At 40.1% G+C, this 27,314-nt stretch overlaps 3 protein-coding genes across 6 annotated transcripts; 2 read left to right on the top strand and 1 right to left on the bottom strand.

Moving 5' to 3' along the window:
- Window positions 1–293: 293 nt before the first annotated feature.
- On the top strand, window positions 294–14,925 carry FAM133B (family with sequence similarity 133 member B). The gene is made up of 11 exons (XM_059837129.1): window positions 294–713; window positions 4,340–4,437; window positions 5,117–5,195; window positions 7,350–7,424; window positions 7,597–7,629; window positions 8,024–8,092; window positions 8,688–8,783; window positions 9,217–9,264; window positions 10,891–10,986; window positions 11,268–11,312; window positions 12,862–14,925. Exons 1-11 carry the CDS (start codon window positions 294–296, stop codon window positions 12,946–12,948), a joined length of 1,146 nt encoding a protein of 381 aa, XP_059693112.1. The 3' UTR covers window positions 12,949–14,925.
- A 146-nt stretch (window positions 14,926–15,071) lies between these two features.
- CLXN (calaxin) lies at window positions 15,072–21,075 on the top strand. Its single transcript, XM_059843265.1, has 6 exons — window positions 15,072–15,640; window positions 15,885–16,040; window positions 18,139–18,243; window positions 19,215–19,366; window positions 20,181–20,285; window positions 20,854–21,075. The coding sequence occupies exons 1-6, from the start codon at window positions 15,445–15,447 to the stop codon at window positions 20,899–20,901; spliced, it is 762 nt and encodes a 253-aa protein (XP_059699248.1). The 5' UTR covers window positions 15,072–15,444; the 3' UTR covers window positions 20,902–21,075.
- Window positions 21,076–21,243: 168 nt separating this feature from the next.
- On the bottom strand, window positions 21,244–27,232 carry RBM48 (RNA binding motif protein 48). Of its 4 annotated transcripts, none has more exons than XM_059843234.1 (6): window positions 27,101–27,223; window positions 26,553–26,805; window positions 25,097–25,287; window positions 24,820–24,965; window positions 22,414–22,934; window positions 21,244–21,425 (listed from the first exon to the last, which is right to left on the bottom strand). In XM_059843234.1, exons 2-6 carry the CDS (start codon window positions 26,655–26,657, stop codon window positions 21,342–21,344), a joined length of 1,047 nt encoding a protein of 348 aa, XP_059699217.1. In that variant the 5' UTR covers window positions 26,658–26,805; window positions 27,101–27,223; the 3' UTR covers window positions 21,244–21,341. The 4 variants fall into 4 exon arrangements, with proteins under 4 accessions (XP_059699217.1, XP_059699227.1, XP_059699207.1 ...); XM_059843244.1 differs by having other exon boundaries at window positions 27,135–27,152; XM_059843224.1 differs by lacking the exon at window positions 26,553–26,805 and having other exon boundaries at window positions 27,101–27,232.
- Window positions 27,233–27,314: the final 82 nt, after the last annotated feature.

Genomic DNA, 27,314 nt, shown 5'->3' with positions numbered 1-27,314 from the left:
AAGAAGATAGTGAGAGGGGACCTTATTAATGTGTATAAATATGTGAAACGGAGGTACCAAGAGGATGAATCCAGGCTCTTCTCAGTGGCTCCAAGCAATAGGACAAGAGCCAACGGACAGAAAGTGATGCACAGGAAGTTCCTCCTGAATATGAGAAAGAACTTCTTTCCTGTGCAGGTGACCGAGCACTGGAACAGATTGTCCAGAGAGGGTGTGGCGTGTCCCTCACTGGAGATATTCAAGAACCGTCTGTACACAATCCTCTGTTATGTGCTCTAAGACGACCCTGCTAAATGAGGGAGGTTGGGCCAGACGACCCACTGTGGCCCTTCCAACCTGTCCCATATTGTGATTCCGTGTCTCCCCTCCGCAGCCACCGGGCCAGCCGAAGCCCTGCAGTAAAACTCCGCTGCCTTCCCCTTCCTCCCGCCCGGTCCCCGCGCTGCGGCCCCGCCGGGGCAGCTCTGGGCGGAGCGGGGCGGGCGCTGGCAGCGAGGGGCCGGCCCGGCGCGGAGGCGCGCGGCCCCGGCAGGCGGCGCTGTGTGGCCGCCGCCATCGCCGCTCCCGCAGCTCCGCGGCCGAGAGGGGCCGAGAGGGGCCGAGAGGGGCCGCGGCTTCCCGGGCGCGGGGAAGGGCCCTGGGCAGGGCCAAGACGGCGGCGGGCGGCGGCGCGGGGTCACGGCGGCGCCATGGGGAAGCGGGATAACCGTGTGGTGAGTAACGCGGCTGCCCGGCTGGGCTCCGCCGCAGCCGCGATACCTCCGGGCGGGCCCGGGCGCGGAGGCCGTGGGGAGCCGGGCGCTGCCTCGGCCCGGGCGGGCCCGTCCGGCCGCCGCCGCGCTCCGACCGTCGGGAGGGGCCGAAGGGGCCGCCGCGGGGGACAAGAGCAGCCCGGTGCCGGTGGGGCAGCCCGCGGCGGGCCGGAGGCTGCTGAGGGCCGGCTGGGTACGCGGCGCCGGGACTGGGGTCCGGCCGCGCTTGGGGCCCCGCAGGCGGGCGACAAAGGCGGGCCATGCCCTGCGCCTCGCCCCGCCCGGCCCGGGGCGCCCCGGGATCTGCCGGAGCCCCGAGTGGATGGGTTGTCTCTCCCTCGGCACGTGCTCGAGGCTCCCTGGCAGAACCTCTGATTGCCTTGTCAAATCCTGCAGCATCGTGACTGGCGCCTGCTTTGTGATCTGTCGAGGGAAGGTGATTAAGATGCTGGCCTGGTCCGTACAAAAATAAAATGTTCCCAATGGGAGTTGCAGCAGTCGCTGAAGTAGCTCTGATCCTAGCTAAGCCGCATTTCCTTAAACTTGGCGTTAAGCTGTACCTGAGAGATCTGAAATTGAGCTTTACGCAGCACTCTGGTGCCTCGGGAGCCAGCGCTCAGCAGGCAAAAAATGCGTTTCTACACACCTGACTGCAGAGCCTGAGTTCATACGTAACTGAAACATTCATCCTTCCTCCTATTTTTCTTTAAATGTTTTTGTACCAGTTAGCCTTTCACCTATTCGTAACCACTTACACATTGTAAGTTTGCTGCTGAATTTTAAGACTAAACACAAATCATAATACTTTAATTTTTTTCCCGTTCTCTGTTTCTTTCTTGTGCATGCTATGAGTTTGTACTCAGATCCATTCACATCTTTGCAAACCTTGGTGGAATAGTATAGTAATAGACATGAAGGACTCAGATATTGTATAGATGCATGGCAAAGTCTCTTTAATTGCTTTGTTAACCTGTCAAAAAATGGAGTCTACTAAAAGCTGTATTTGGTTTTACGAGTGGATCTGTAGTTGAAATGTCTTGTAAAGTTTTCAGGTGTGTATTTATTTACTCTTAATTTTCTTTTAATGGGACAGCTGGGATATACCAATGCCTGCAAATCTTTATATTCCTATATAAGGTTTATTATGCCATCATGGCATAATACATACTACTAACAAGTTATAATATAGGACCCTTTGCTCCTCATGTATGGTCATAGAGATTTCGACTGTTATTCTCTGCCATGTCCCTTCTTAAATAAACCATCATTTTTGACTTTCTGGAGATGGAAAATGAACATGCTTTTTGCACATCTACAGGATACTTGCAAGGCAGCAATAGTACTGAGGTACTTGCTCAGAGAACCCTGCCTGACAGAAGGTGACTTACACTTCTCATGAGCAAAGAAGCTATGCAGCAAATACCTTGGTTAATACCTGCTTGAGGAAACTACCAAAAGAAGAAAATGAATGTGTAGACAATCACCTTCTTTATTGAGGGTGCATTTGCATGCTCCTTCTGACTAGTGACATGCCGATTGGCAAAGTAGTGTAAATACTTCTCAGAAATGTTTATTGGTGAAGTAATTCTTCATAAACAAACCTGATTGAAATTATAAGAACATGTCTTAAGACATAAATTTCCTAATCCTGGAATATAGAGCAGTACACAGTCATTAAGTACTTGCTGTGGTAAAGTTAAAGAAAGCCAATGAAAGGAAAATGCTTCCTAGCCAGTTCTCCAGGGGCAGTTTAAACAAGTAGAAAATCAGCACTTGACAGCTGTAGCCTCTTCTGCAGGTAAAGAGTTTTGTTGGGAAGTGGTGAAGTATTCATGACTTGTTAGCTCAAGTAGGAAAGTAGCTTATTTTTATTTAAGAGCAGCAAGAGACCTAATTTTTTTTTTTTTTTAGAAATTGCATAAGAAGAGCTCTCAGATACAAATTTTTGAATGGTAACCAAAAGTCAATGTGCTCACTGGAGTACACCAAATTTCCAGTGGATTTAATGCATTGAAACTTTAATTTTCTTTAGTGAAAACAGTGTTCAGATAGTGCTGTCCTGCATTCCTAAAGGAGCTCCTTTTCCACTCAAAGCTGAACTCAATTATTCATTTTTAGATTTGTCATGTGAATGCCTTTCTAAGTGTTGTAACTACTTGAGTGCATACTTCCATCTGCTACTTGTTTCAATTGGCACACCTTCTTGTTTATTTGCCATGTTAGTTAGCCTTTTTATGTGAATTAAAGCAACAAAGCAAAGCCCCGAGAAATGGCAGTAAATGTCCCCTTAGAATTGCAAAGTCAACTTGAGTCTCAAAATGCTCTGCTTGAAATTTGTAGTCCTTGGATTGCTTCAGAATGGTCCAGCTGGTGGATCTGAGCTAAACTTGTGTGGGCAGTGCTTCCTTCCAGCCAGATGCCTCATCCCAGGAAGAGCCTGGAGTGCCTCTTCCAGGACCAAATGTATCTCCAAGAGCTGAAGGCCACCAGCCTGCATGCAGTCCAGTCCAGAAACTCAGCATTGCTGTGGTCACTGCTTCTGCAGTGGGAGCAACACGAGGAGAGGCAGCAGCTGCTGCTTCTGACAGTTTTCACAAATGCTCACTTACAGTGCATGGTGGTTTCTGAGTGCCTGATAAAAAGCAGTGTTGGACATGTGAGAGCTACACAGATGGCCAAATCTTTGCTTTGGCTCTACAAAATGTACTCTTTAAAAAATTGTCTCAGATTGGGCAACCAAAGCAGGTTTTTTTTGGCTATTTGATCTTTTTCCTTGTCTCCAAATTGAACAGTAAGAACAGTGTGTGTTATGTTCTGCAGAAGTAAAGTGTTGGGATGACACAGTGATAAAAATAAATGAGATAAGGGGGGTATATGTACCTCCTTTTCACATGAAAAAATATAGCTGACATAAATAAAATATGGAAGAGTTTTTCCATTAACTGGTGAGGTGGATTATGAATGCTAAATTTTATTTTAATATTTTGCAACACAAAGAGGAAGCATAGGTTTGAAAGATGGAATACCTCATAACATTGGGATTATGTATGTTTGGGTTTTGTTAGTTTTTTCCTCCTTTAAACAGGCCTAAGTCACAGAATTTTGATACATATATAATTGTAGCAAAGTACCACTGTTTGCTTGTTTTGATGCAAGAAATTTCATGCAGAATTTAGTGACTCGTGTCAGCAATTTTGAAGAGAACTTTAAAGGCATTGAATCAGTTGTCCCAGAGAGGGAGAGCTGAAATTTAATTACATTTTCTATATCCCTATGAAGAATATTTCAGAAAACATGATACTATTCTTGTTTACAAAATCATTGCTTAAGGAAGGGAATTGTTGGAAGGAACATGGTCTTTTTGTGGATCAGTTCTTTCTGCCACAGTATGACTCCAACTGAAAGCACTTACCTGAGTCTTTCTGCCAGACTGAATAAACTTAGTTTAGCTAAATCTTTTATATTCTTAGAAACAAGTCAGAATTATTTTTCAGGGGTGATAAAAAGTTCATGTGAAGAACGAGATATTTTGGTATCATAGTGTAACTGATGAATTTGGTATTTCTTTTTGTTATTTCGTATTCAAGGCTTATATGAATCCGATAGCTATGGCCAGGGCACGAGGTCCTGCCCCAAATTCAGGACCAACAATACAAGACTACTTGAACAGGCCAAGACCAACATGGTAAGTGGCAGTGCCTGTCTACCTTTTTGACCTCTTCAGTAAAAGATTTGTTCCCTCTTACTGAAATGTCACTGGTGCCTACCTCTTTCCTAGAATATCCAGTAATAGATTTTGAAAGATTTCTTGTGCTGGCCAAGCTATTATTTTCTAAACATTTATTCAATCTCCTCTTTCAAAAGCCATAGAATATCATTTTGGAATGTATATTTCTCATTTGTCTATGTTTTTTTGCAACAGTCTCTCAGAAGAGAAAAATGTCATTTTACCTCTTGCTCAAGTTGTAATACCTAAACCTTGTAGATATAATTGTAAACAAATTAATCTCTAAAAGAACCATTTTGATGGTATATTCTCAGAATCCAGTTTACCCTACCCAACAAAACCATCACTTTGAGATATTATCAACAACTTACTTTATGTTCAATCCCTTTGCCTGCCCTCATGAGACATTAGAGAACAATTTGCCTAATTGCAAAGTTAGCTTTAGATCTTTTGGAAGGATTTAACAACCGTACTTAAGTTATTAGGGTTAGGTTACCATATGTGTAACATGTAAGATGCTTTCATTCTTCTCTTGGAAGTTCAACCAAGGCTAAACTTCAAAAAAACTACAGAAAAGTTAGAATTGTAAAAGGTATTTTTAATTGTAAAATTGTGATCTATCATCTTTTTCATACAGGGAAGAAGTGAAAGAGCAACTAGAAAAGAAAAAGAAAGGATCCAGGGCTTTGGCTGAGTTTGAAGAAAAGATGAATGAGGTTGCTACTTCTGTTATCATTTACAATATCCAGTAGCCATAATATTTCACTTCACTTGAGCTTTTAATGAGTAACTATTTTGTTTCATTTATGTTGGAAGTTGAGTTTACAACTTAACCAGTGAAGAGCTACTTTCAGTTCAGAGAAAAAAACTATATAAAACATTTTTTAGATTGCTGGTGAATAAAACCTGATCTTGTCCCAAATGTAAATATATTTATACAAATGTGTGTGCTTATATCAATAAATTAAACAATACATTTTCAGGTATGATAAACCAAAGTCTGTTGTGGTAATATTCACTTGTTTAAGGTCACAGAATCCAAGTACAGTGAAAAAAAGCGCATTACTGGAAACAGATGTGTTTGGCAAGGAATATATGTAATATAATAATGGGAGAAGGCACAAAGAATGGCTTTCAGTCAGATGGGACTATGAAGCACTTGTTTTTCTCTCATCCTAAGCTGATTACAGCATGTGCTGATTTCCTGATATAAATGCAGCTGTTCTAATGTTTGTGTTATTTACCTACTGAAGATCAGCACAGTATTAGAAAGTTTCACATGTAACTCCTGTTGTATACAAGGGAGAAATTAGTATACAATTAATTTATTTTGTTTCTGTTCCTTCTTGGGTCCTGGTATCTTGAGATAAGCTTCAGTAATCTTCATCATTGTGTGTAAGTTTCTGGTTGTAGTAGATTATACTCCTCCTCTGTTATTGGAAGGGTACAGTACCCGTAGTACTCTTGCTGTACCTTTTTGCCTGAGAAGTTGTACCAGGATGTGGAGGGCCATGGGGTGCTGTTCTGAGAGGATGTTATTTTGTACTCTTGAGTTTTAGCTTGGTGAGTTTGGTTTAGTATTCTATAATCATTTCCTGATTTTATCTTTGCTTGATGTGAAATAAGTGAAATTGGCATGCATGTTCAAAGAAGCTACCAGACTTTCAGTATGGTAGCAGGGTAGGATGGGATGCACAGAATCATGAAGTGGCTGTGAGTTATTCCTGAAGTTCCTAAGAGCAAATCTCTGAAAAGATCACAAGTCTCTGAATGAGCGGCTGTCTCCCCTGTTTGGGGGAGTTGTCCGACAGTTGTCAGACATTTCTCTTTAAACCGTAACACTGGCACAGTCTATAAAATAATGAAGCACAGGCTGTTGTGAGAGACCCCTCAGAGAGCTCTGGGTACCTGGTATATCAAAGTACAGAACTCAAAGATGCTGCCTTGGTCCATGGAAGCACATTACTCACAACACTGCTTCCTGGCTCATTTGCCATGTGCCTCAGCAGCTCTGTTCAGCTAATTCACAGTATGCTGATGTGGGGATCTGTGTATCATCCTGCATTGCACAGGTTACTTGACTCCTGATATTTCTGTGCCCTCAGCACAACATGTGGATCATCGTTGTTTTGCCAGTACAGTACCAATACAGCTGCATTGTGAGGATCAGAATAATAAAGAAGGGAGCACATGATGTGTCTGACACTGAGATTGAACCTAGCAGCCTTTGAATTTCATGGGGGCAGGTTGAATATTTCAGAACTCTTTAAGGGGACATTTTAGGTAAACCTAGAGACCAGGTGGGGAATTGAAAAGGAGGAATGAGAGAAGATTTTTATTCATTTATTTGGTGTGCCTGGCCTAACAAAATAAGAGTGTTTCTATGAAGATGTGTATAGTAATTTGATAAAATTATTGCTGACAACAACAAGGCCCAGAATACACACTAGAGACACCCATACATTGAAGAAGGGCCAGGAGAAATTGTCATGAAGTTTTGTTTCAAGTGATTTTTAGAGCTAAGACAAAATCACAGTTTTTCTGGTAGGGTACCCTGGTTTTTTAAAGCACTCTAACAAGAAGACTGTGATACAAAAGCAAAAATGCCATAATTGATGACCTTCAAGATAAATGGCGATCTCTTAAAGCCAAATAACTTGAACATTGTGTTAACATTAACACTGTATTTTGCTAAATAATAATCTTCTGTAAAAACTAGTGTATTACAGCTCTAGTTTACATTATATATTATTTTCTTTTTGTTAAAAAATGGGTTTTGTTAAAATTATAATGTCAGGTGGAGGAGAGCTTAAAAAATACTGCTCAGGAATGACCCTCCCATTACTGTTTCTGTTTGGTTTTGTTTTCAGAATTGGAGGAAAGAACTGGAAAAACATAGGGAGAAATTACTGGGTGGAAATGAGAGCTCCTCCAAAAAAAAAGAGGTGAGTTGTTTTCAGTTGTATACATTCTGTGTTTGGAACTGGATTTATCATCAATGATGCCAACACAGAATTTTGTGAATACATTTTAAAAGCCAGCATCAAAGTTCGTAAACCTAAATGCATGCCAAAAGAAAATGATGCTAAAGTAACATTTGTTTTGTTCTATTTTAAGAAAAAGAAAAAGGAAAAGAAGAAATCTAATAGGGTGAGCAAAATTTTCAGTTTTCTGAGCTTTTCTGCTTTGGGGTTGTTCCTTTTTGTCATTTAAGTTCTCATGGAAAGAGAAAGTATAGCTGTAATTTTGATTTTAGATGATAAATTAACTTTTATTAAAAAGGGTTTGCATCTGTTTGGTACAAGGAGAATTAAAGGGAGGAAAAGAGCATTAAATAGATATTATTAAAAGAAAAATGTTAGAAGTGGTTTAGAAGTTTATTTAAGAAAAATGTACGTAAGACCAGATTCTCAGAAGTAAAATCGTATTGGTTATGCTTTGAAAATGAAGACATTTTAAAGGGAGTGTTTGAGTAGGCTTTTGAGTATTTGCCAGACAAAATGCTGCATCTCACAAGCTTCACTTTTTGTTGTATTTGGTCAAGTTGTCTTCATCTTCCTCTTCTTCATCAAGCTCTGATTCTTCCAGCAGTTCATCTGATTCAGAAGATGAGGTAAGAGCTAACCTACTGGAATCTATCATGTTTTGTTCATGAGGTTTATTTAACACAGATTTTGATAATATGTTTTAGAATATTTTGAGGGGCTGGTTTGGATAAAACCATTTAGTTTTTATGAACTTGGTATATATAATAAAGTCATGAATTTTAGACATATGTATCTAGTTAATAGCTTCTGTATGAACACTACAGATTTTGGCATCCTGGCTTGTAAACTGGATCCATTTTTACACAGAATTGCTTTTCTAATAGAATCCCCTATCTAATCATAAATATGCAAAAAACCCATTTTTACTTTCTAGCAGAAATCTTTGTTACAGATAATCAGATTCTGCAGCAAATGTCTCAATAATAAACAGAATCTAGAGAATCTGGATTTTTCACCAGTTTACATTTTTTCAATGCAGAAGAGTTATGAAGGTCCTCCACTAAAAGAATCAATTGTAGTGTACTTTATTCCTCAGGAGAACATTGTAACATGTAGGAATTTGATGTTTCCTTTTCTTTACATTTAATGTAAACCTTTAATTCTAGTGAGAATAAATTCAAGTTTGTGTTTTTCCTTTTTTTTTACAATATTTATGGATAGGATAAAAAGCAAGGGAAGAAAAGAAGGAAGAAGAAGTATCGCTCCTCACGGAAATCTTCAGCAAGCACAACTTCAGAATCTGAGTCAGACAGCAAGGTAAATATGCAGATGTGTTGCTCTTGGAAGGTTTTCTTGGTTCGTGTTATAAAACCATAAAGATTTCTGACTTTAACTTATTAATGTGGATTTTCATCTTCCACATTTAAAGCCGTGCATTCTCACAGGGCCTAAGCTGTGCTTGTATCTTCCACATGCTGTGTGGAATCTGCCTCTAGTGGCCACATGCCTAGTGGAAGTAATTGGATCTTTAGAAAATGAATGTGCTTTATTCCAGCAATTTTCAGTCATTTTTCTGAATCCAGACATATGCAGCTTTTTTGCTGCTCAAATAGTTAGTTTTTATACTTCATTAATGCTTAAAATGTCTTCTGAATATGCAAGGTAATAAAAAGACTGTTGGTCAGACTGTTCGGAGATTTCTTCCTTTTTCATGAAATGATTTTGTTGTGGTTTGTTTTTTTTCATTTAGGATAGCACAAAAAAGAAGAGGTCAAAGGAAGACTGTGAAAAAGAGAAGGTATTTTTATTCTTCAAATCCTTAGATCAGAACTGCATATTGCATACATAATAGATTTTTTTTTCCCAATATTGAATGCCTCACTTTACATCTGTGGAAATTTTCTGTCCAAACCCACACAGAAGTTATTCAGTGCACCCTGTTTGAAGTAGAGGTTTAGTTGAATTCAGCTTCTGGTTTAGTAATTATTGTAGTGAAAACCACTGGATCTTGTTACAATGGTAAATTAGAACTGTATCTAATCTGCTATAGCAGATCAGCTGCATCCTTAGTGTTTTGGGGCTTACCTTTAGCTGTCACATTGAGCTAAAAATGTGTGTGATGATATTTTCAGTAGCACACCTGGTAGGTTATTGACTTGCTACTGTAAATTAAGAAACATAAGCTGAGGATCTCTTTATCTAAATGTAGTCATAATTATAGATAGTATACTTATGACAGCTTTGAAGAATTGGGGAGAAAAATATATTAACTTAAGAAAAATTACTTTATTCTGTCATTTCTCTAAGCATGAAAATCTTCTCTCCTGCCTACCACCACACCATTTTGTACGCTCATCCATTGTCTTTAAACAATCTTTCACTTCTAGTTATTCCTACACTGTGGATAAACTAAAAATGCTTTCAGAGTCCACCCTAGTCTTTCTCTCCAGTTACCTTTCTTTCTTACCATGTTGGCCTCTCCTGCTCTGGTCAATAGTATTGACGTTGATGTACAAATTCTCCATTGCCTAAGGCAAATGTACTGATTTTTCCCCCCTTGCTCCTGCTTCTATTTTACAGTGTCCATTTCCCATCTCATCCTTATTAATGGCTTCTCTTTGAAGACCAGATATCTACCATGGTCCCTTATTGTGGCCCTACTTTCACACATCCTCTGAAAGGAAAGGGCACTTGTGGACTAGAGGTCTTTCTTCCCCTACCTGCAGATCCCCCATGTGTCAGATGGGCTGCATCCTGTACGTGGTCATGAATTCTTTTCAGAAGTTTCTGATCATAGAAACTGAGTGAGAGAAAGTACCTTCAGTCTTAGGAACACATTGCCTTGTCCAGAGCAAAGGCAGTGCAGGGAGCAGAAAAGTAGCTCATCAGAACAATCTCACACAGCATCAGGATTTTGAAAAACCTATCTTTTAAATGCATTGGAGTGAAATATGATGTGTTGAAAGTACAGCTGGCAGGGACAGCTTGTTCTGGTTCAACACAAATACAGAGGGAGATTTTTCTTTCATGAACAAAGCAAAAGTCTGAAACTAAAGTGTTTGTATGTATATATTGAGACATCTTCAGTTACTAGTTACTTAAAAGTGTTGAAATGTGTTATTTTCCAATGCTCCATGTGTTATTATTTAAAATAAGAGACTGTCATTATTCCTCTTTCTTTTAGACAGTTGCTGTATCTTAGTAACAAGAAAAAGGAATATACAGAAAATTACTATTTTCACTAAAAGTTGATTTTAACAGTTTGGTAGTGTACTTTGATGATGATGATGGAATTCGTTTAATGTCAATTATATTTTAAAATATTTCACAACTTAGAAGTGATATTTCAATCTTAAATTTTAACCAGAAGTTTTATAAAATGTGAAAGGTCTGACTTTACTCACAAATGTATTATTTTGTGTAGGAAGGTAAAAATCACCACAGGAAAAGGAAGAAAGCAGATCGTGGTGATGGACCTTTATCATCAGAATCTGCATCTGAATCGGATCAGACAGAGGAGGTCAGTGTGAATCCACGGTTTCAGATGTTACAATACTTGTAGCTAAGTGATTCATGAGCAAATCAATGAACTAGCTTAGATTTAATACATTGTTGAAAGTGTTCTGCACTGTACAAGTGAATTGAAGAGTGCAGTGCACTCAAAGTTGTTTGTACTTTTCCTTTTAAAATAAACTTTTAAGGATCCTTTAGCCTCGCTTCTATCACCTACAAGTAATTTTGAATTAATTTTCTTGAGAATCAACTTTTTATGGATACTACATTTGGTTTAATTTTCTTTAGGTGCAAGCAAAAAAGAAGAAAAGCAATGAGGAAAAAGAGAAAACTGCAAGTATCCCTCTTACTCATACTGTAGTTTTAGGATATAAATTCTCTGTACTTGGTTAATTTCCAGTTTCACATTTTTCACAAATACAGATGTTTCATAGCAATAGTCTACTGTTACATCTAAATTAAAAGTTTCTCTTTTTACTTGCTGAAGTCACTTTTCTTATTGTTGAATTTAAGAAGAATTTGTCACTCTTTTACCTATATATGATTTGAGATTTATACAACTTTAACACTGTAGAACATAATTTATTCTGTATCAGCATCCTAGAACCGATAATACCTGTGTGGTATCAAGTATAGGGGAGCAGTTTGCCACACAGACAGACATCAGGGCTGTTCCTTCATTAGTATTGTGTGTAATTCCTTGCTAAGCCTTCTCTGCCACCATGGAAAGGGCCTTAGGACAAAATTGCTGCAACATCTATGCCATTATAACTCTTCTCCCAACCAGATAAAAAGCTGCCAGCAACCTGCTACTTTTCTCATTTTTTTTTTTCTTTGTATCTGTTGCTGAAAGTGAGAGGAAGGTTCAACAGTGATTTATATGGAATCCAGATTTACCACATGGTCCTGAGTTTCCTCAGTTAGGAGTATAGTGGGTTTGGGATCCTAAATGCCCACTTGAGATGTCTTTGGATCTGTCTCCCCTGTCAGCAGCAGTGTTCCTTATCAGGCATCTCAGCTGTCCACATGAGGTAGGGCAAAGGAAAAGTCTACATTAGTCACCTAAAAATACAGGCATAGGAGTATCAGTGATACTCAGTATACATTTTTCCATAGAACTTGCTTGTTTCTTTAGACTCATATGAACCGTTTGCCATAACATTTCTAGTGATTGCTTATGGTCTTTTTCATAAAAGATTTGTATGTGTAAGGAATATGTATAAAACAAAGCTTTAATATGATTGTTTCATTTATGCAATGCCACACTTGTTTGAGAATTTCAGTTGAAATTCTGCTTTCAAGAAGACAAGATTGCATCTATGAGCTTCTGTGTTACAGTGATCAGCGTACTGCCTTTAGGACTGAATCCAGTAGGGTTAATTTGAGTGTATTTATATTTACATCTGAAATCATAATTGTTTTATTTTAAACAAGGTACAAGTGATAGTCTAGTCAAGTGCAGTTGAGCTATTTAATTTTACACAGTGAATTTAAGCACTTACTTTAAAATCTGTAAAGATCCTAGTAATTCCCAAATCTGTCACTACTGGTCAACACTTCCTTATTACTTTCTCAGTAATCTGTAATGCTCTGAAAATAATTTAAAAGATTAGAAAATGTAATAGTGACAGTGATCAGAGGTGTAAAATAGCCATACCGTGGTGGAGATAAATTTAAATTGAAGACTGCTCATAATAGTGCAAATTGCCTGGTAAAGTATTTCTTTTTGTGATTTCTGAATAGGCTTGTGTAGAAATCTCTTTTGAAATGTCTTTCAAAAGAGATATCTTTTCTGGGTTCTCATTTTGCATTAGCAGAATGTAATAGATGGCAATTGTATTATACAATAACTTTGGTTTGTGTTTTTCTGGGTTTTTTTTAGGATAAAACAAAAAAGAGAAAGAAGCACAAGAAACACGGTAAAAAGAAGAAAAAGAAGACTGCTGGTTCAAATTCAGATTCTGAATAATATTTTAAAACAACCGGAGACTATCAACAGAAGTGCAATGACTAAAGGAAACTTAAACTGTGAAATGACAGCAAACTTTACCAAACTGCATGAGTTTTCCTGTGTTTTAGAAATATTCCTAATCTTTCAGTAGCCAGCCAGATGCAGCTGTGCTGGGAAAGACCATTGTTATTGCCTGCTGCTTAATACATGAGGTACAACTTTGATAAGATTCCAGTAAGCAGTGTTACATGTTTGAGACAATATGATATGGTAGGCCACCTGAGGTGTAAAGTATTGGAAAATAAGAGTTAAACTTTTTAGATAGTAAAAATAGTCTTTTAAAGCATTAGTAAAAGTCTTTATTTGTAAATCAGGACAAACTAAATCCCAAGTTCATCCTGCAGGTTAATATTATGCATAAACTACAAGCTGGTGTCTGCTAATGGAAAATTATTGATAACACTTAAAAGGCTGCCTTTGTAGAAATGTGTATCATCTGCCCCATTACTGTCTCCATGCTTATGAGAAAGGGAATGCTACCATTTTGGCTACCTGAATAGGGTGCCTTTGCCTTTGATTCTTGCAAATCTTTGCTACTTTTAATCCATGCATCTCTGCATTCCTGGGAAGCTAGAGCTATTGCCAGCAGACATTTCTGAATGAGCAGTTTTGGGCTTCCAAGCATGTGCTTCTGCATTAAGCAAGAGCAATGACATTTTGCAGTATAACTGACAGTCAAAACATGAAGATTTTACCTCTGCTTTTTCAAAATAGCGATAGACCTTTGCTAGTAAATATGCGTATTTCATTTAATGTAATTTTGGTTTAATTGAAAACTTCTTGCAAACACTGGTAGCTTTCTTTGCATTATCTTTAGAATTGTTTTGCATGATTTGTACCATTTTTAAATTAACAAAATGCAGGTAATCATTTGTTGTAACCAGTTCTACAAATTACATTTCACAAGCAGATTTTCATGTATGTATTTAGTTATAGTTAAGTTCATTGCTGTGTTTAAGTGCACACTTGCTGAAGTTATTTAGCATGTAAAAAGCAAGGTTTTGATACCTTAACAGCTTCATATTGAAGCTGATTTTACTCTGAGCAAGTTCAGTGGCAGATCTGTTATGTGACGTGTCTTGTTAGATAAAAAAACTACTGCCAGAATCTCATTAAAGATACTGTTTAAACAGTTTGTATTTATATTTTTGTACTTGAGGGCTACAGAATGTTGACCTAACTCATAAAGCTGTTTTACTTTAGTTTAGTTGCTTTAGATAACGGAAAAAAAAGCTTTTTTTAAATTAAATGTGCCCACAAGAAAACATGAGCAACCATTTGATTTTAGTTTACATTAAATTCTCACTACATCTTCCATTGAAATACTGATTACTGGGCCTTCTGTTAGCCTTTAGCAGATGCCCATCCATCCCAAATATAGTAGTCAAATATAGATTGTATTTTTGATCTACTCCTTTTTTCCATTGCACAGGTGCTAACTTAGAACTTACCTCTATTGCATACGGATGTTTCAAATGTTGTGTTGCCAAGAATTTCAGGACATTGATTATTACTGCAAACCATAACTAAAATCTGTGGGAGAAAGGTGATTTCATATTGCCATTGTACAGAGAAATTGTCTTCAAGTTCTTGGGAGAATACAACCATGGAGTTGCAGCAATGTGCATCTAAACAATAGTAATATTTTCATCAACTATTTTATACTCTTGGGCTTGATGTTACCAATTCTAGACACTTGTCAGTGAGGTTAAAATAAAGGTGATATGCAGTGAACAGAAGGGTTTGATTTGGGGTTTGTGTTTAGTTTTGTTGGGGTTGTTTTAAGTTGTGGTGTTGCAGTTTTGGTAAAAGAACCTGTAATGAACCATAGCATAAATGCTCTGTCCTGTGTGATACCTTTTTTGACTTTTACACAACCACCTGCCACAGAAAGAAATAAAAATGGAAATGAGACCCAGTCTTCCAATGACCCAAGCTGGTATGTCATTTTAATTGTGTGACTGTAACTATCTGTTTTGCTCAGCTGTAGGCCTGAGTGCTGCTGTCATGCTTGGGAAGGGGTGTAGCCACTCAAGGGGCCTATGGGCTTTGTCAGCTCCTAACAAAGCTGCTTTAGTACCGAAAGGGAACTGCTTCAGTTTGCAATACATTAACAAATACCTTGAGTCTGCTTTTGCATGTCCTTTTTCCTGAAGGAAAGGTGGAGGCTGGTCTCAGCCTTTCAGCTTTCTCCATGTGCCCACGCCGAAGTCGTGAGACGGTGATGGGGGTTTGGGGTGGCACCCACACCCATGTCCCGATTTTCAGCAGAGGGACAAAGTAAAAACGAGCAATGTCGTAATAAGTGTGGTTTAATATAATTTCGCGCTCTGACAGCAGATGAACAAGCACTATTGTATGTTGTAACTTTTAGCTCTGTTTTCCCCCACAAATATTTTTAGAAATTTGAAATGCAGTTCTCTTATTTTCTACGACTGCAGTTTTTTTGAATGCATGTTAACACTCGATCTCTGTTCTGCCCGTGTGTGTGTTTATGTCCGACCCGCCCGTGCGGCCCAGCGGCACCGACAGGCCGCGGCTGCCCCCCCCGCGTTGCCAAGGCAGCGGCGGCGGGAGCGGCTGCCGGCCGCCATGAGCAGGAAGGGGAGAAAGCTCCTGGTGGACTCGCTGACCCGATCCGCCAAGCACTGTGAGTGTCCCCCGGGCTGCAGGAGCCGCGCCGCTGCCGCCGGCCGCCCCCCGTTGTTCCCGTGCTCATCCTGCGTGGCCCTGTTCGCCTCCTATGGGAGGCGCTTTACCGGCACCCCCTTAGGAACAGCGGTTGGGGCCGGGGGGTGGTATTGGTGTCACGGTCCTGGCGTGTTCCTGTGCCTGCCTTGTGTTTTACCACGCTTAACTTACAACCTGTGTTTGCTTGTGTTTGGACCGGGCAGTTACCAAAAGCGAAGTGGAATGTCTGGTCAAGCTCTTCGACACGCTGGTGGCCAAGGCCAGCAGCCAGTTTGCTGGAGCCGGCTTCGACCGCACGGTGTTCCGAGACACCCTGTACAACGCCTTTGGCATGACGGATGACGTGGTGCTGGACCGAGGTGAGGCGCGCACGCAGCTCTGAGCGCCCTGGAAGGGGGTGGGATGACGCTGCCGACCCGACGAGTGTGTCTGTGAAAAACACTAATCACTTGTTTTTAAAATTTTAAAAGTTTAATAGTAATAAAATGGTTATAAAAATAGTAATGCAATTAGAGTAATAATAATTTGGACAATTTGAATTAGGACAATATGAGACAACAGAAACAAAGAGTTACGGACGTACGGGTACCTTTTTTCTGGGCAGGACAAGCCTGAAAAAGGACCCCCGTTAACAAAGGATTAACCCTTAAAAACAATAGCCTGTTGCGTATTCATACACTTCATACATGATGCATAAATTCCATTCAAACACAGGATTCTGTCTGGTCATCGTCAACTTCTTCCTTCTACCAGCGCCTTCGAGGCTGGAAGAAGTTCGTTTCTTTTGATAAGAGGGCAATAAATTCTCTTTCTCTGAAAGATTTAGGTGTCCTGTGGCTGCTATCTCGCTGCAAGTCCTTTCTTTAAAAAAAAAGTATCCTACATAGCATAGTTTCTATTTTAACATTTTTTATAACCTAAAACTATATTTAACACACTACTTAAGAGAATTAATACAGCAATAACTTTCTAACACAACACATATAATATTTTTTTTAATATTTGCGAAAAGCCAGTCATAAAATACGCATTTTTCCCATGTCCATACCAAACAGCGCCCTCTCGTCCCAGGACAGCAAAGGAGCTGCTGAGAAAATGGCATCTTTTCTTTCTTGATGCATTTCAGTTTCCCCTTAGTTCTGGAGAGCTCATGCTCTAGTTCGAGGCAGAGCAGCCAGAGGCTGTTGTGCTGCCCTGTGACTGTTTGTGTCGCAGCCTCTGTAGTATCATGGAGGAGGGCAGCATCACCTTCCTCTTTTCTCCGATGGTTCCAGTGGGAGCTGCAGTCGCTGGTGGGCGACAGCTCTAGCTCAGGCCTGGAAGTCCCAGGAAGGCATTCTGGTAACAGCGGGTAACTCTGGGAATAGGGGCTCTGTGAATAGCAATTGAAGGGCCTGTGCAGCTAGTACAAGGAGGTGAGAGTAATGAACCAAGTAACCCCTTGAAGATACAGTGATTTCACAGATTGGTAAAAAGGGACATGTTTGGAGTCACTGTGAAAGTTGAAGGATAATCTCTGATGTAGAGGTGTCTAGAGGAGTATGCAGAGCAGGCATGAGTCTGCCCTTCTTTCAGTTTTGGGCTGCCAAGAGCCACACCTTGGTTCAACTTTCTCCATGTCTCTAGCAGGAGAGCTACTTACATGCCATAAAATAAAAACTTGTAGCCATTTTATGCAGCAAGTCAAGTGTGTCTTGGAAGATACCTCACATTACCTTATACATTCTTAAAAATTATTTTAATGCTTACATGCAAAGGAGCTGATTTCAGTTTGCAAAAGCAAACCTATTGTCTTCTAAGTCAAAAATGCTTGGCTCTGCATGGAGAGATGTTCTTTCAGCCAGCTTACTAATTAAAATTCTAAAATACAAATTATTATAGATGCTAGTGGATGCTTTTAACTCCTTGGTTTTGAATTACTATATTAATTTTGAATTACTATATTAGGCCCTATAAATAGTAAAGCTGTGAGACTGAAGGTTGCTTAGGGAAAGGAAAAGAAAAACATTTTGTTACATGACAGAAAATAGGTTATTTTTCTTTTTAGATTTAATGTATATTGTTTCTAGGATTACTTTGTCCAAGATTTTCCAAGACAAAACCTAGTCATTTAAATCTTAATCTGTATGCAGAATTATCCCTTATTTTAAGGGATATCGGTTTATTTGCTTTACATCTGCATGGAAACATGCTTCCTGTAGTTGTTTAAGTCAGGAAGGCAACAGACCGGGCAAAATCTTACCAGGCAGGATTCTGGAGCAGAAGATCAGTAAACGGAGGGGCAGAATCTCTTTCATTGTTATATCTTAGAGTCAAGAACAGTAATCTTACCTTGGTGAAAGCAGAGAAACATCTTAAGAAGAAAGATAATTTATAATTTCACTGAATTTAAGAAAACATTGCTTTTTTGTGTTTCCCTATCATATAAATATGAAATGTGTCTAATACACTTCCTAGTGTTCAGCACTTTTGATAAAGACAACACTGGCTGCATCACTGTGGAGGAATGGGTGGAAGGCTTAGCAGTGTTACTTCGGGGGACACTGGAAGAGAAGATGAAATGTAAGATTGATCTGTATGCTAATATTTAGTGGTAATGATTGAATTCATAGCAAATAACACATTGCTTTTGTTATAATTTAGTAGTTACTCTTATAAAGTATTTGGTAATTGAATTTTTTTTTCTGTATCATTTAATGCAATAAAACTGAGTTCTGAAAAACACTGAGACATTTTTTTCTGTGTAAACTGCTGTTACCACAGCCACCACCTTTTTTTGTTGCTTACAAAATCTTGCATTTAAACTGAAGATCATTCTACAGCATACATTTTCAACAAAATACATGTTTTTGCGTTCACACACAAAATTAGAAAGAAGCAGATGAATTTCTAGTGTGTTTTTGGCTAATTACCAGTCTCAAGCCAAGCAAGACCAGTGCCAACATTCATTTACTGGCACAGTGGGGACACAGTAGCAGTTGCATTAGCTCCAGCAATTCTTCAGGTTGGAAGCACAGATGGAAAAACTGTAAGATGGTAATGAGAGCCTCCACAGAAATGATAGAGAAAGATGGAGGAGAAAAAATAGCTAGAACTCCAGAATTTTAAGCAGCAGGGGAAAAAAATAGGGCATGTGGGGTGAAAAAAAACAATAATAATTGGAGAATGACAGCATGTTGTTTCCATAGTTCCTAGGCTGCAGCATTAGCAATCCCTACTGCATTATATAAATTCATCTGGAAAGTGGTCAGGGGTGTCACAGCATTAGGATGTGTGCCCAGGCTGTAATTTAGTGTGTCAGTACAACCACAAAGAGTAAAATACACATTCCTGCTGTAAGCACCACAGAAGATACTCGTGCATAGTGATGCAGTGCTGTCTGTCACAAGTGTTTGCCAGAGTGTTTCAGCATATACATGATAAATTTGGCTCAGTTGATAATGTAAGTTCACATTTTCTGTCTGTAGGTAACAGCTTGATTGGTATGTGTTTGTAGTTTGTAATCAACTTGAAATTTATTTGTATTTCAAAAGACTGTTTTGCCATTTATGACCTGAATGGTGATGGATACATTTCGAAAGAGGAAATGTTTCAGATGCTGAAACACAGCCTTCTCATACAACCAGCAGATGAAGAGCCTGATGAGGGAGTTAAGGACTTGGTAGAGATAGCACTGAAGAAAATGGCAAGTACTTACTCATTGTGATACTTGAGGGTCTTTCAAACATTCACTAAACGATACTTAAAACCTTTCTATGAGGTAACAAAATAAGGTATCTTATTTACAGTGGGGTTCTGCAAGTCTCCTGAGGAAAGCCAGAAATATAATCCAGGTCTACTAAGTCCCAGCCCAGAATTCTCATATGAAATCATTAATTTAATATGTGAAAGTACTATAAACTTTATGTGTAAACTAGCATGTGTGTATGTGCATATACATCTGTGCATGCCCAGTCAAAGCAAAAGCCCAGTCAGAAGTGGAAGACTCAAAAGTGTAAGCTGCATTTATTCCATCAGTACAGGCATCTGCAGTAACTTCATTTTTAAGTACATTTGTGTTTTATCAACTGATCAATTTATTTGTATGTATCAATTTATCCAATTTATTTGTTTGTATTCTATTAGAATACTAAACTCAAGGTTATTACTGTGAAGCTTATCTTACAGTGCTTAATCTAGAATATCAGAGCAGCCGGGGACTGTCAATAGTTTAATCAAATCAAGATATATACTCTCCCCTTCCCTGGTGGTGGTCAAAAATTTTCACTTCAAACCAGGGCTTGCATCCCAGCTCCTTTTATTTAAGACCATCTTTTCAATTTTTCAGTCCCACCCTTTTTGCCTTAGGTAGAGGCAAGTCACTCTAATCTTTTCTGAGCATAAACTGATGACCCCCAATTTGCAAATCTAACTAAAAATAGAATCCATATTTTTTAAACATCTGTTAAACAAAACTACAAGTAATAATCTTTTGCTGAAGCGTTCCCTTCCTTTTGCAGGACTATGATCATGATGGCAAGCTTTCTTTTACGGACTTTGAAAAAGCAGTCAGAGATGAAAACCTTCTCTTAGAAGCCTTTGGACCATGTTTGCCAGACATAAAGGTACATTAACCTTGGGTTCAAAAAAAACCTGCGCAAGCCAATTCCTTACAGACGCTTGCACCAATCCTGTGAATGTCAGGATATCTTAGGCCAATGTTGCGTTCATCCTCTCAGTGCCAGTTCTGTTATCCAAAGGTGGCCCCTAAGCATTCCCACTCCAGGGTTGTTGCAACACAATGCTGCAGATATTAATCTCATCACTAAGAGAAATTTCATTGTCATCCCAGTCTCTAGCATTCCTGTTTTCATCCAGTTTATTACATTCTGCAGTTGGGCCTTCTTGCTCTCCATGCCAGATCATTCCTTGGTGACACACCCCTACTGCTGAGCAGTAAAATTTTTAATTTCTCCTTCAGCTACAGCTTTGAATTGTGGCTGGTCTGCAAATGATGACACCATTAATGCTATGGATTTACCTTTTCTAAGCTAAAAAGCAAGAGTCTTCACTGCATACACATTTCAGTTCAGTACCTTTCAGATCAGTACCTTTTCTGACTAAATAGAAATCCTTTAGTTAACTAAAAATTAACTTGCTGTTTTTGGTTTTTGTTTTGTTTTTTTTTAACAGAGCAGTATGTCATTTGAACAGAAAATTTTCCGGGAAACTCCTAAATAGTAACTCCAAGTTGTAACTCTACTGCTGAATACTGTTAAAAGGGATCTTGGTCTTCGCCATTCTTCATCATATAGTAAAAACAGTCATATTTCAAGTTGCTCCTAAGCTTCAGTATTCCTTTGCTGTTAAAGCTGTAGAATAAATGAATTTACTTCTGTAACTATCTAAATAGAATTCTTCTGTTGTATTCATATATTCTGTTCATATTATAAAATGTTACAATATGAGGTACACAGGACAACAATAATACAGTATATTGGACTGCAGCAATAATACAGTATATTGGTTTCTTCATTCCAAGTAACAAAATGACACCATTTTAAACAGGGAATCACTGGGAAATACAGTATAAAGAAAGTTTTATTTTTTACATTAAAAAAATACATATTTTAAACTATATTCTTTACAAAAGGACTGTTGGAAGATGCTGCCAGCAGTATCTATATTCTTCTTCTCTGCTTTAGAACTGGTTTGGCTGAGCTGCTCTCTGGCTTTTCCACAGATGTTGAAACAGAATCTGCTACCTAAAATGGAGGGGAAAAATATTTAGTAACCTGTAACCATTACATTTTTTATGCTCGTTTTAGAGTAAGGCCACATCTCCAAGATTTGAGTATTGGGAGCCATTTATTACTATCATCACACTTGTATTGAATTTTCCTGCTGACTAAAGGAAGAAAGTAACACCAAAGGCAGCATTAAACACAAGAGAGGTGAAACTTAGAAGATTCAGCACTACCATTTTTGTGTTTAACTACACAAACTGATTTCAGATAGTCAGTGATATAGTATTACGTATGTCATCTCCCTTCTTCCTAACAGGTGTTTTAAAGCAAGGTTTAATGCACTTTATAAACTCAGGTATTTCAGGAAACGAAGGGAAAGCAGAAACATGCATTTTGACATGTATTTTAGAAAAGTATTTCATATAAAGGGTGCTTATTTATAGATACACACTTTCAAATCAATCTAGTCAGTCAAGGGAGCTTTTTCATATCTTAATGTAAATGAAATGTTCTATCAGGAATGTCTGACCCGCTAATTGATTAATATTCTCCATAAAAGGATACATAGCTTAACACGTGCTTCTCAGCATGGAATTAATGATTCTGTACAGCTTTTAATGGCATAAGAAATGTTGGAGCAAAATTACATTGAACTCTGACTTCCATTATTTTCCTTTTTAGAAACCAGATACAAGTAGCACACTAGAGTGAGCAGGACTACCTGCAAAATTAGCATGCCTTCGCATGTGGGAAAAAAAAGTGGTTTACGAAAAATCACATAAGAACATGCACTGACATTTACACTTTCCCAAGTGTAGTGTAAGAGTCTGGAGTAGAATTGCCTGCAATATTCTAGATAGTGGAAAAGTTAAATAGTAAGAGCACTAGCTTTAAGTGGCAGATAAACTGATAATGAGTAAATGCTGCATAAAGCTATCAGATAGTCACTATTTTTATGTATAACAAGCACCTATGTTTGAACTATCAGAACTTTAAGAACCCATACCTCTTTCAGTTTATTTCGAATTAATGTAGCTGAAGTATTCAAAGACTCATCATCCATATCCACTTTAGGTATTTCTGGTAGTTGTGGACCAATAACAACTTCAGTATTGTCCTCACTTGTTCCAATGAGGGAAAACTTGTTACTTTCTTCTCTCTTCCTCTTACGTTCTTGTAGGTGAGTTGTACGAGGCATAAACCTGTCAATTCCACTGCAAGCTGGAACCATTCTGTGCTGCATTAAGGAAGCTGGTGGAGTGTAACTTGGAGTTAAAGATGTGTTTTGACCAAAGTACCCAGAAATTTCAGCACAATTGTTATCATAGTGTGGAGATGTTAACAGGCTCTGATTCTGATTCCCAGATGGATATGCTGTGTTGTGGGATACCCCAGGAGAACTTGTAAAGCAGGATGGATCCCAGTTACTGGCTGTACTTGATCCTGATGTACTCCATGGACAGTCATGCTCAGAGTTATTTGAGGCTGTCTTCTTAGGGCCTTCTACTTTCTTTAAAATAAAGCAATCTTTAAAACAACAAAAAAGAAGCACCTTCACTATTTCATGTAATTATTAAACACCCAAGAACAAAACTTTTGATATAAATGCAGAAACAATACCAGTAATATTTGATTCCCAGTTACCCTTCTGTGATTATTTTGAAGCTTCAAATATAACAAATTCAACTTTCAAACCAGTTTTCCAGTTTAGTGCCTTTGCTGGTTTGTAACATTGAAAAAATCTAGATGTTTTGATGTTAAAAATCAGTGGGTTTACTCCCTTTAGAAGTCCTCAGACCATGGATAATGATACCCAAGTATGTGAGCAGAAGAAAGGAGAAGCTTGTGCTGAGCAATTTGCTTATTCCCCAGCTTGCCCAGTCTTCTGCACTGACTGGGAACTCTGTGGTACAGGAGCCTTTGTAAACACAGTCCATTCTTAACATTCCCCCAGCGCAAAGATATGGGCTGGAGAAATTTTTTTGAAGGTTCTGGTATAGTCATATTCCTTCCAAAACTGTCCCTTTGGCATGCCTGAGGAGGCTGGAACAAGGGTGAAATCCCAAATTTCCAGCCAGTGCTTTAAATTTCTGGTAACATTTTGAAAGAAAACAAAAAGTGAAAGAAGACTTAATCATTAAAGCTTAATAATTTAATTATTTTAGTCTTAATCAAAGCCAAAAAAAGACTTTGAAAAGGATATAGTTCTCTACATAGTGAGAGATGTCTTCCTGTAAACATACTTAAAATGCATCTGTATTGGGTTTGCATGGCCTGTTTTTTTGTAGTGGTGGGGCTACAGTGTTGCCTTTTTTGAGAAGCTGCCAGAATCTTTCACCATGTCTGGCAAAGCCAGTTCCTGGTGGCTCCAAAGATGGATGTGCTGCTGGGCAAGGCCAGGCTGATTAGAAATTATGGTAATGCCTCTGTGGTAACAGATTTAAGGAGGAAAATAAACAAGAAGTGGTTGCCCAGTTGTAACTACAGCCAGAGAAGAGCAGAGAACGTGAGAGGAGCAGCCCTGCAGACACCAAGGCCAGCCCAGGAGGGGCAGGAGGTGCTCCAGGCACTGGGGCCGAGATTTTCCTCAGGCCGTGGTGCAGGCCAGGGTGCAGCAGCTGTGCCTCTGCAGCCCACGGAGGGCCATGGGGATGCAGGGATCCACCACAGCCCGTGGAGGAGCCTGGGAGGAGGCTGTGATCCTGTGGGAGACCCGCGGAGAGAGGGGCCCTGCTCCCAGTCTGGAGCAGCCTGTCCTTGGAGGACTGCGCCCCGTGGAGGAGTGACCCACACTGCAGCAGTGTGGGGAGGACTGTTCCCCATGGGATGGACTCACACTGCAGCAGGTCCCAGGGAGCTGCTGCTCATGAGCTCACCTTGGAGAGGTTCACAGAGAGCTGTCTCCCGTGCCACCCCACGGTGCAGCAGGGGAACGACTCCTCTCCTTGAGCAGGAGGAGAAGCCACAGGTAATGAACTGACCACAACCCCCATTCCCTGTCCCCTTGCACTGCTGGGGTAGGGGGTAGAGCTGGAAGGAGGGAGGGGTGGGGGGAAGGTATTTATAAGGGCTTATTTTATTTCTCATTATCCTGCTCTATTTTGTTAGTAATAAATTCACTTTATGTCTCCAAGTAGAGCCTGTTTTGTCTTGATGGTATTTGATGAGCAACCTCTCTCCTGGTCCATGAATCGTTTCTCTCCTCTGTCCAGTTTGTGGAGGGCAATGAATGGCCAGCTTTGGTGGGTGCCTGGCATCTGGCAACTATCAACACCCTATAGCATCTTTGAAAGAGGTAGGTAAAAAGTGTTTTCTTTAACAGGCACTTAGCCAAAACCCCACCCAGTCCTGAAGAACATTAACATTTTACAGGAAATTTAGTCAGGATTCTATAGGAAATTTAACCACAAACCTCTTTGATTTGTTGCTTTTGCTATATACTTTCTTCTATCCTGCAACTTCTCTCTAGTTTCTTGGACTGTTTCAAATTCTGGAGCATAGCATACGTGCAGCAAACTACCAAAGAAACTTCGTTCATCCATTTTTTTCTTGGCCACCCTGAAGGGAATAAAAGTCTGTCAACAAAACTGAGGATTTTACTCCAACTCTCTAGAAACTTAACCTATTGTTATATACAGAAGGTGTAAAAGATTAGGACAGCAAAAGGCAGATATTGCCCTGTCCAATACCTTGCACATTGCAGTTTTTTGAATTTTATAAGGTACACTTCAGTAAACTGTTCTGCTGGATATTCATCTAGAGCATGATATTCCTCAATGGCACCATATAATGCAAATTGTTCAACTAATTCCTTCATAACACCTAATGCAGGAACTCCTTGTATCAGTATATAGCGAGATTCCAAGTTGATAGTGTAAACCTGAAAAAAAACAAAAACAAAGACTATTCAAAACCATTCCCATTCTTGCTTTATTGCAAAAGGCACGCATTTTCTCCATGTTTTATGGTTTTCTCCAAATCCTCTCAGGATGCTGAAAACCCCTATGTACTCTGCTTTGCAGGACAGTAAAATCCATGGTTATTTGGGGCCTCTTCATCACTGAGCAAGAGCTGAACTCGTGCCTCTCATGCATAGTAAAACACAGATGAGATGACTTTTCTGCACAAGGTCAGAGTACTACTGCCAGTTGCTGAGTAAAATCTCTTATGTCTCTGGCCAACTTCCATGCAAGATGTACCAGTAACCAGTTCATATGAGAAAAAATCCCTGAAAAATTGGTCTTCTTCATCGGCAAAGAAGTCATGTAGGTGAGGAAAACTGCTTTTTTCTACACAGGGAGTTAAAAAACAATTACCACAATTCCCTGGGGTATATCCTCTGTGTGCAGAGTTGTCTCCTTGCCACGGTGATCCAACCGCATACGTTTTTAAGACACACAGATAAAATCTGGATGCTGAGAGAAACCAGGTCTTCTCCCAGCAGATTAAAAACTGAACCAACCATTCTCTTCTGCTTTGTGTAGTGACTGTCACATAATAGACTCTACGCAAAGCTTTTTGATGGCTCACTATGTACAGTAGGCAGCCAAGCAGCTCATCCCTGAGATCAAAGGAAATTTATTCTGAGTATGTTTAAAAAAAAAAAAAACAAAAAACAAACAACCCAAAACACAAACATGTAGCCTGCCTAAGTTACACATATTTCTCTTAAGAAAACATATTCCGGACAAACAGAAACTGCTTGGGAAATCAACTCTCAAACTTCTGCTATAAAAAAGTCTCCACAGGCAGCTCAAGTAAGTTTTCTTGTGGCAGCAGCACATTCCCACCTACATTCTTTTGGGAACAAGGGATTGAAGGAACCTGATTCTTTCACTATGTGATTTTTTGTTGGTATTTTTTTGGAAGGTTTCTTTCTTGTCTGAGAAGAAAATATTCAAATAAGGTTTTTTCCACACTTGGGACATCCATACTGTTTCTCCTGCAAGTATCCTCCAGTGCCCAATGATGGGTAGATGCCTGTGCTGGCCAGAGTGCTATGGATGCACAAGGCTCTCTGTCCTCTGCCCCACCGTGTACACTTGGAAGAATAAAAGAACTTAATGAAGGCTTTGAGACTTCATGAAGTATGGAGGGTTTGAAATTTTATGGGAAGGTGGTGATAGTGAAAGACATGCGCCTTACGTGCATGGGCACGGAGTAACCATTGTTTCGGCACTGGTGACACCACACCTCAAATCCTGGGTTCAGCTCAGGACCACTCTCCAAGACACTGAGGTGCCGGAGCATGTCCAGATAAAGGCAGCAGAGCTGGTGAAGGGTCTGGATCACAGGTCTGATGTGAGGAGCAGCTCAGCGAGCTGCGAGGGGCTCAGGTTGGAAAAAAGGTGGTTCAGGGATCAGGTGGTATCGCTCTCTACAAGTCCCTGACAAGAGGCTGGAAACAGATGCGGGTTGGACTTCATAATCTTAAAGGTCTTTTCCAAACTAAGCGCTTCCCTTCTCACGCCAGCCCTTTAAGGTGCCGCTACAGCTCGTTGTACACTGAGCGCACACAGAGATACGCCAATCTCGCAGCTCTGCTGCAGTAACGAGAAGCTCCTGCCGCACAGCAGGCGAGGCCCAGGGCCTCTCTCTCTCTCTCCCTCCCGGGGACTCCAGCGCAGGCCCGGCCGCCCCTCAGCCCCTCACCCGAAGCGGCTCCGCCCGACACCGCCCCTCCCCCCCAGCACCTTCACGGCACGCGGCCGCCACCCCTCGCGGTACTTGGCGCGCGACTCGCAGGCTCCCAGCTGCGCGTGGTGCCGGCACGGAGCACCAGGGCCACCGCTGCTGCCGGCCGCCATCTTCCCATCGCCCCCCGCGACGCGAAACCCCCATTGGCTCCCTCCGTGCGGCGGGGAGGAGGAGCCGCGGTCCGTAGCGAAGGAGCCAATCAGAGGCGGG

This window comes from Haemorhous mexicanus, chromosome 1 (genome assembly GCF_027477595.1).
Source record: "Haemorhous mexicanus isolate bHaeMex1 chromosome 1, bHaeMex1.pri, whole genome shotgun sequence".
NCBI classification, from domain to species: domain Eukaryota; kingdom Metazoa; phylum Chordata; class Aves; order Passeriformes; family Fringillidae; genus Haemorhous; species Haemorhous mexicanus.
This window is presented reverse-complemented; position numbering and strand designations above follow the sequence as displayed.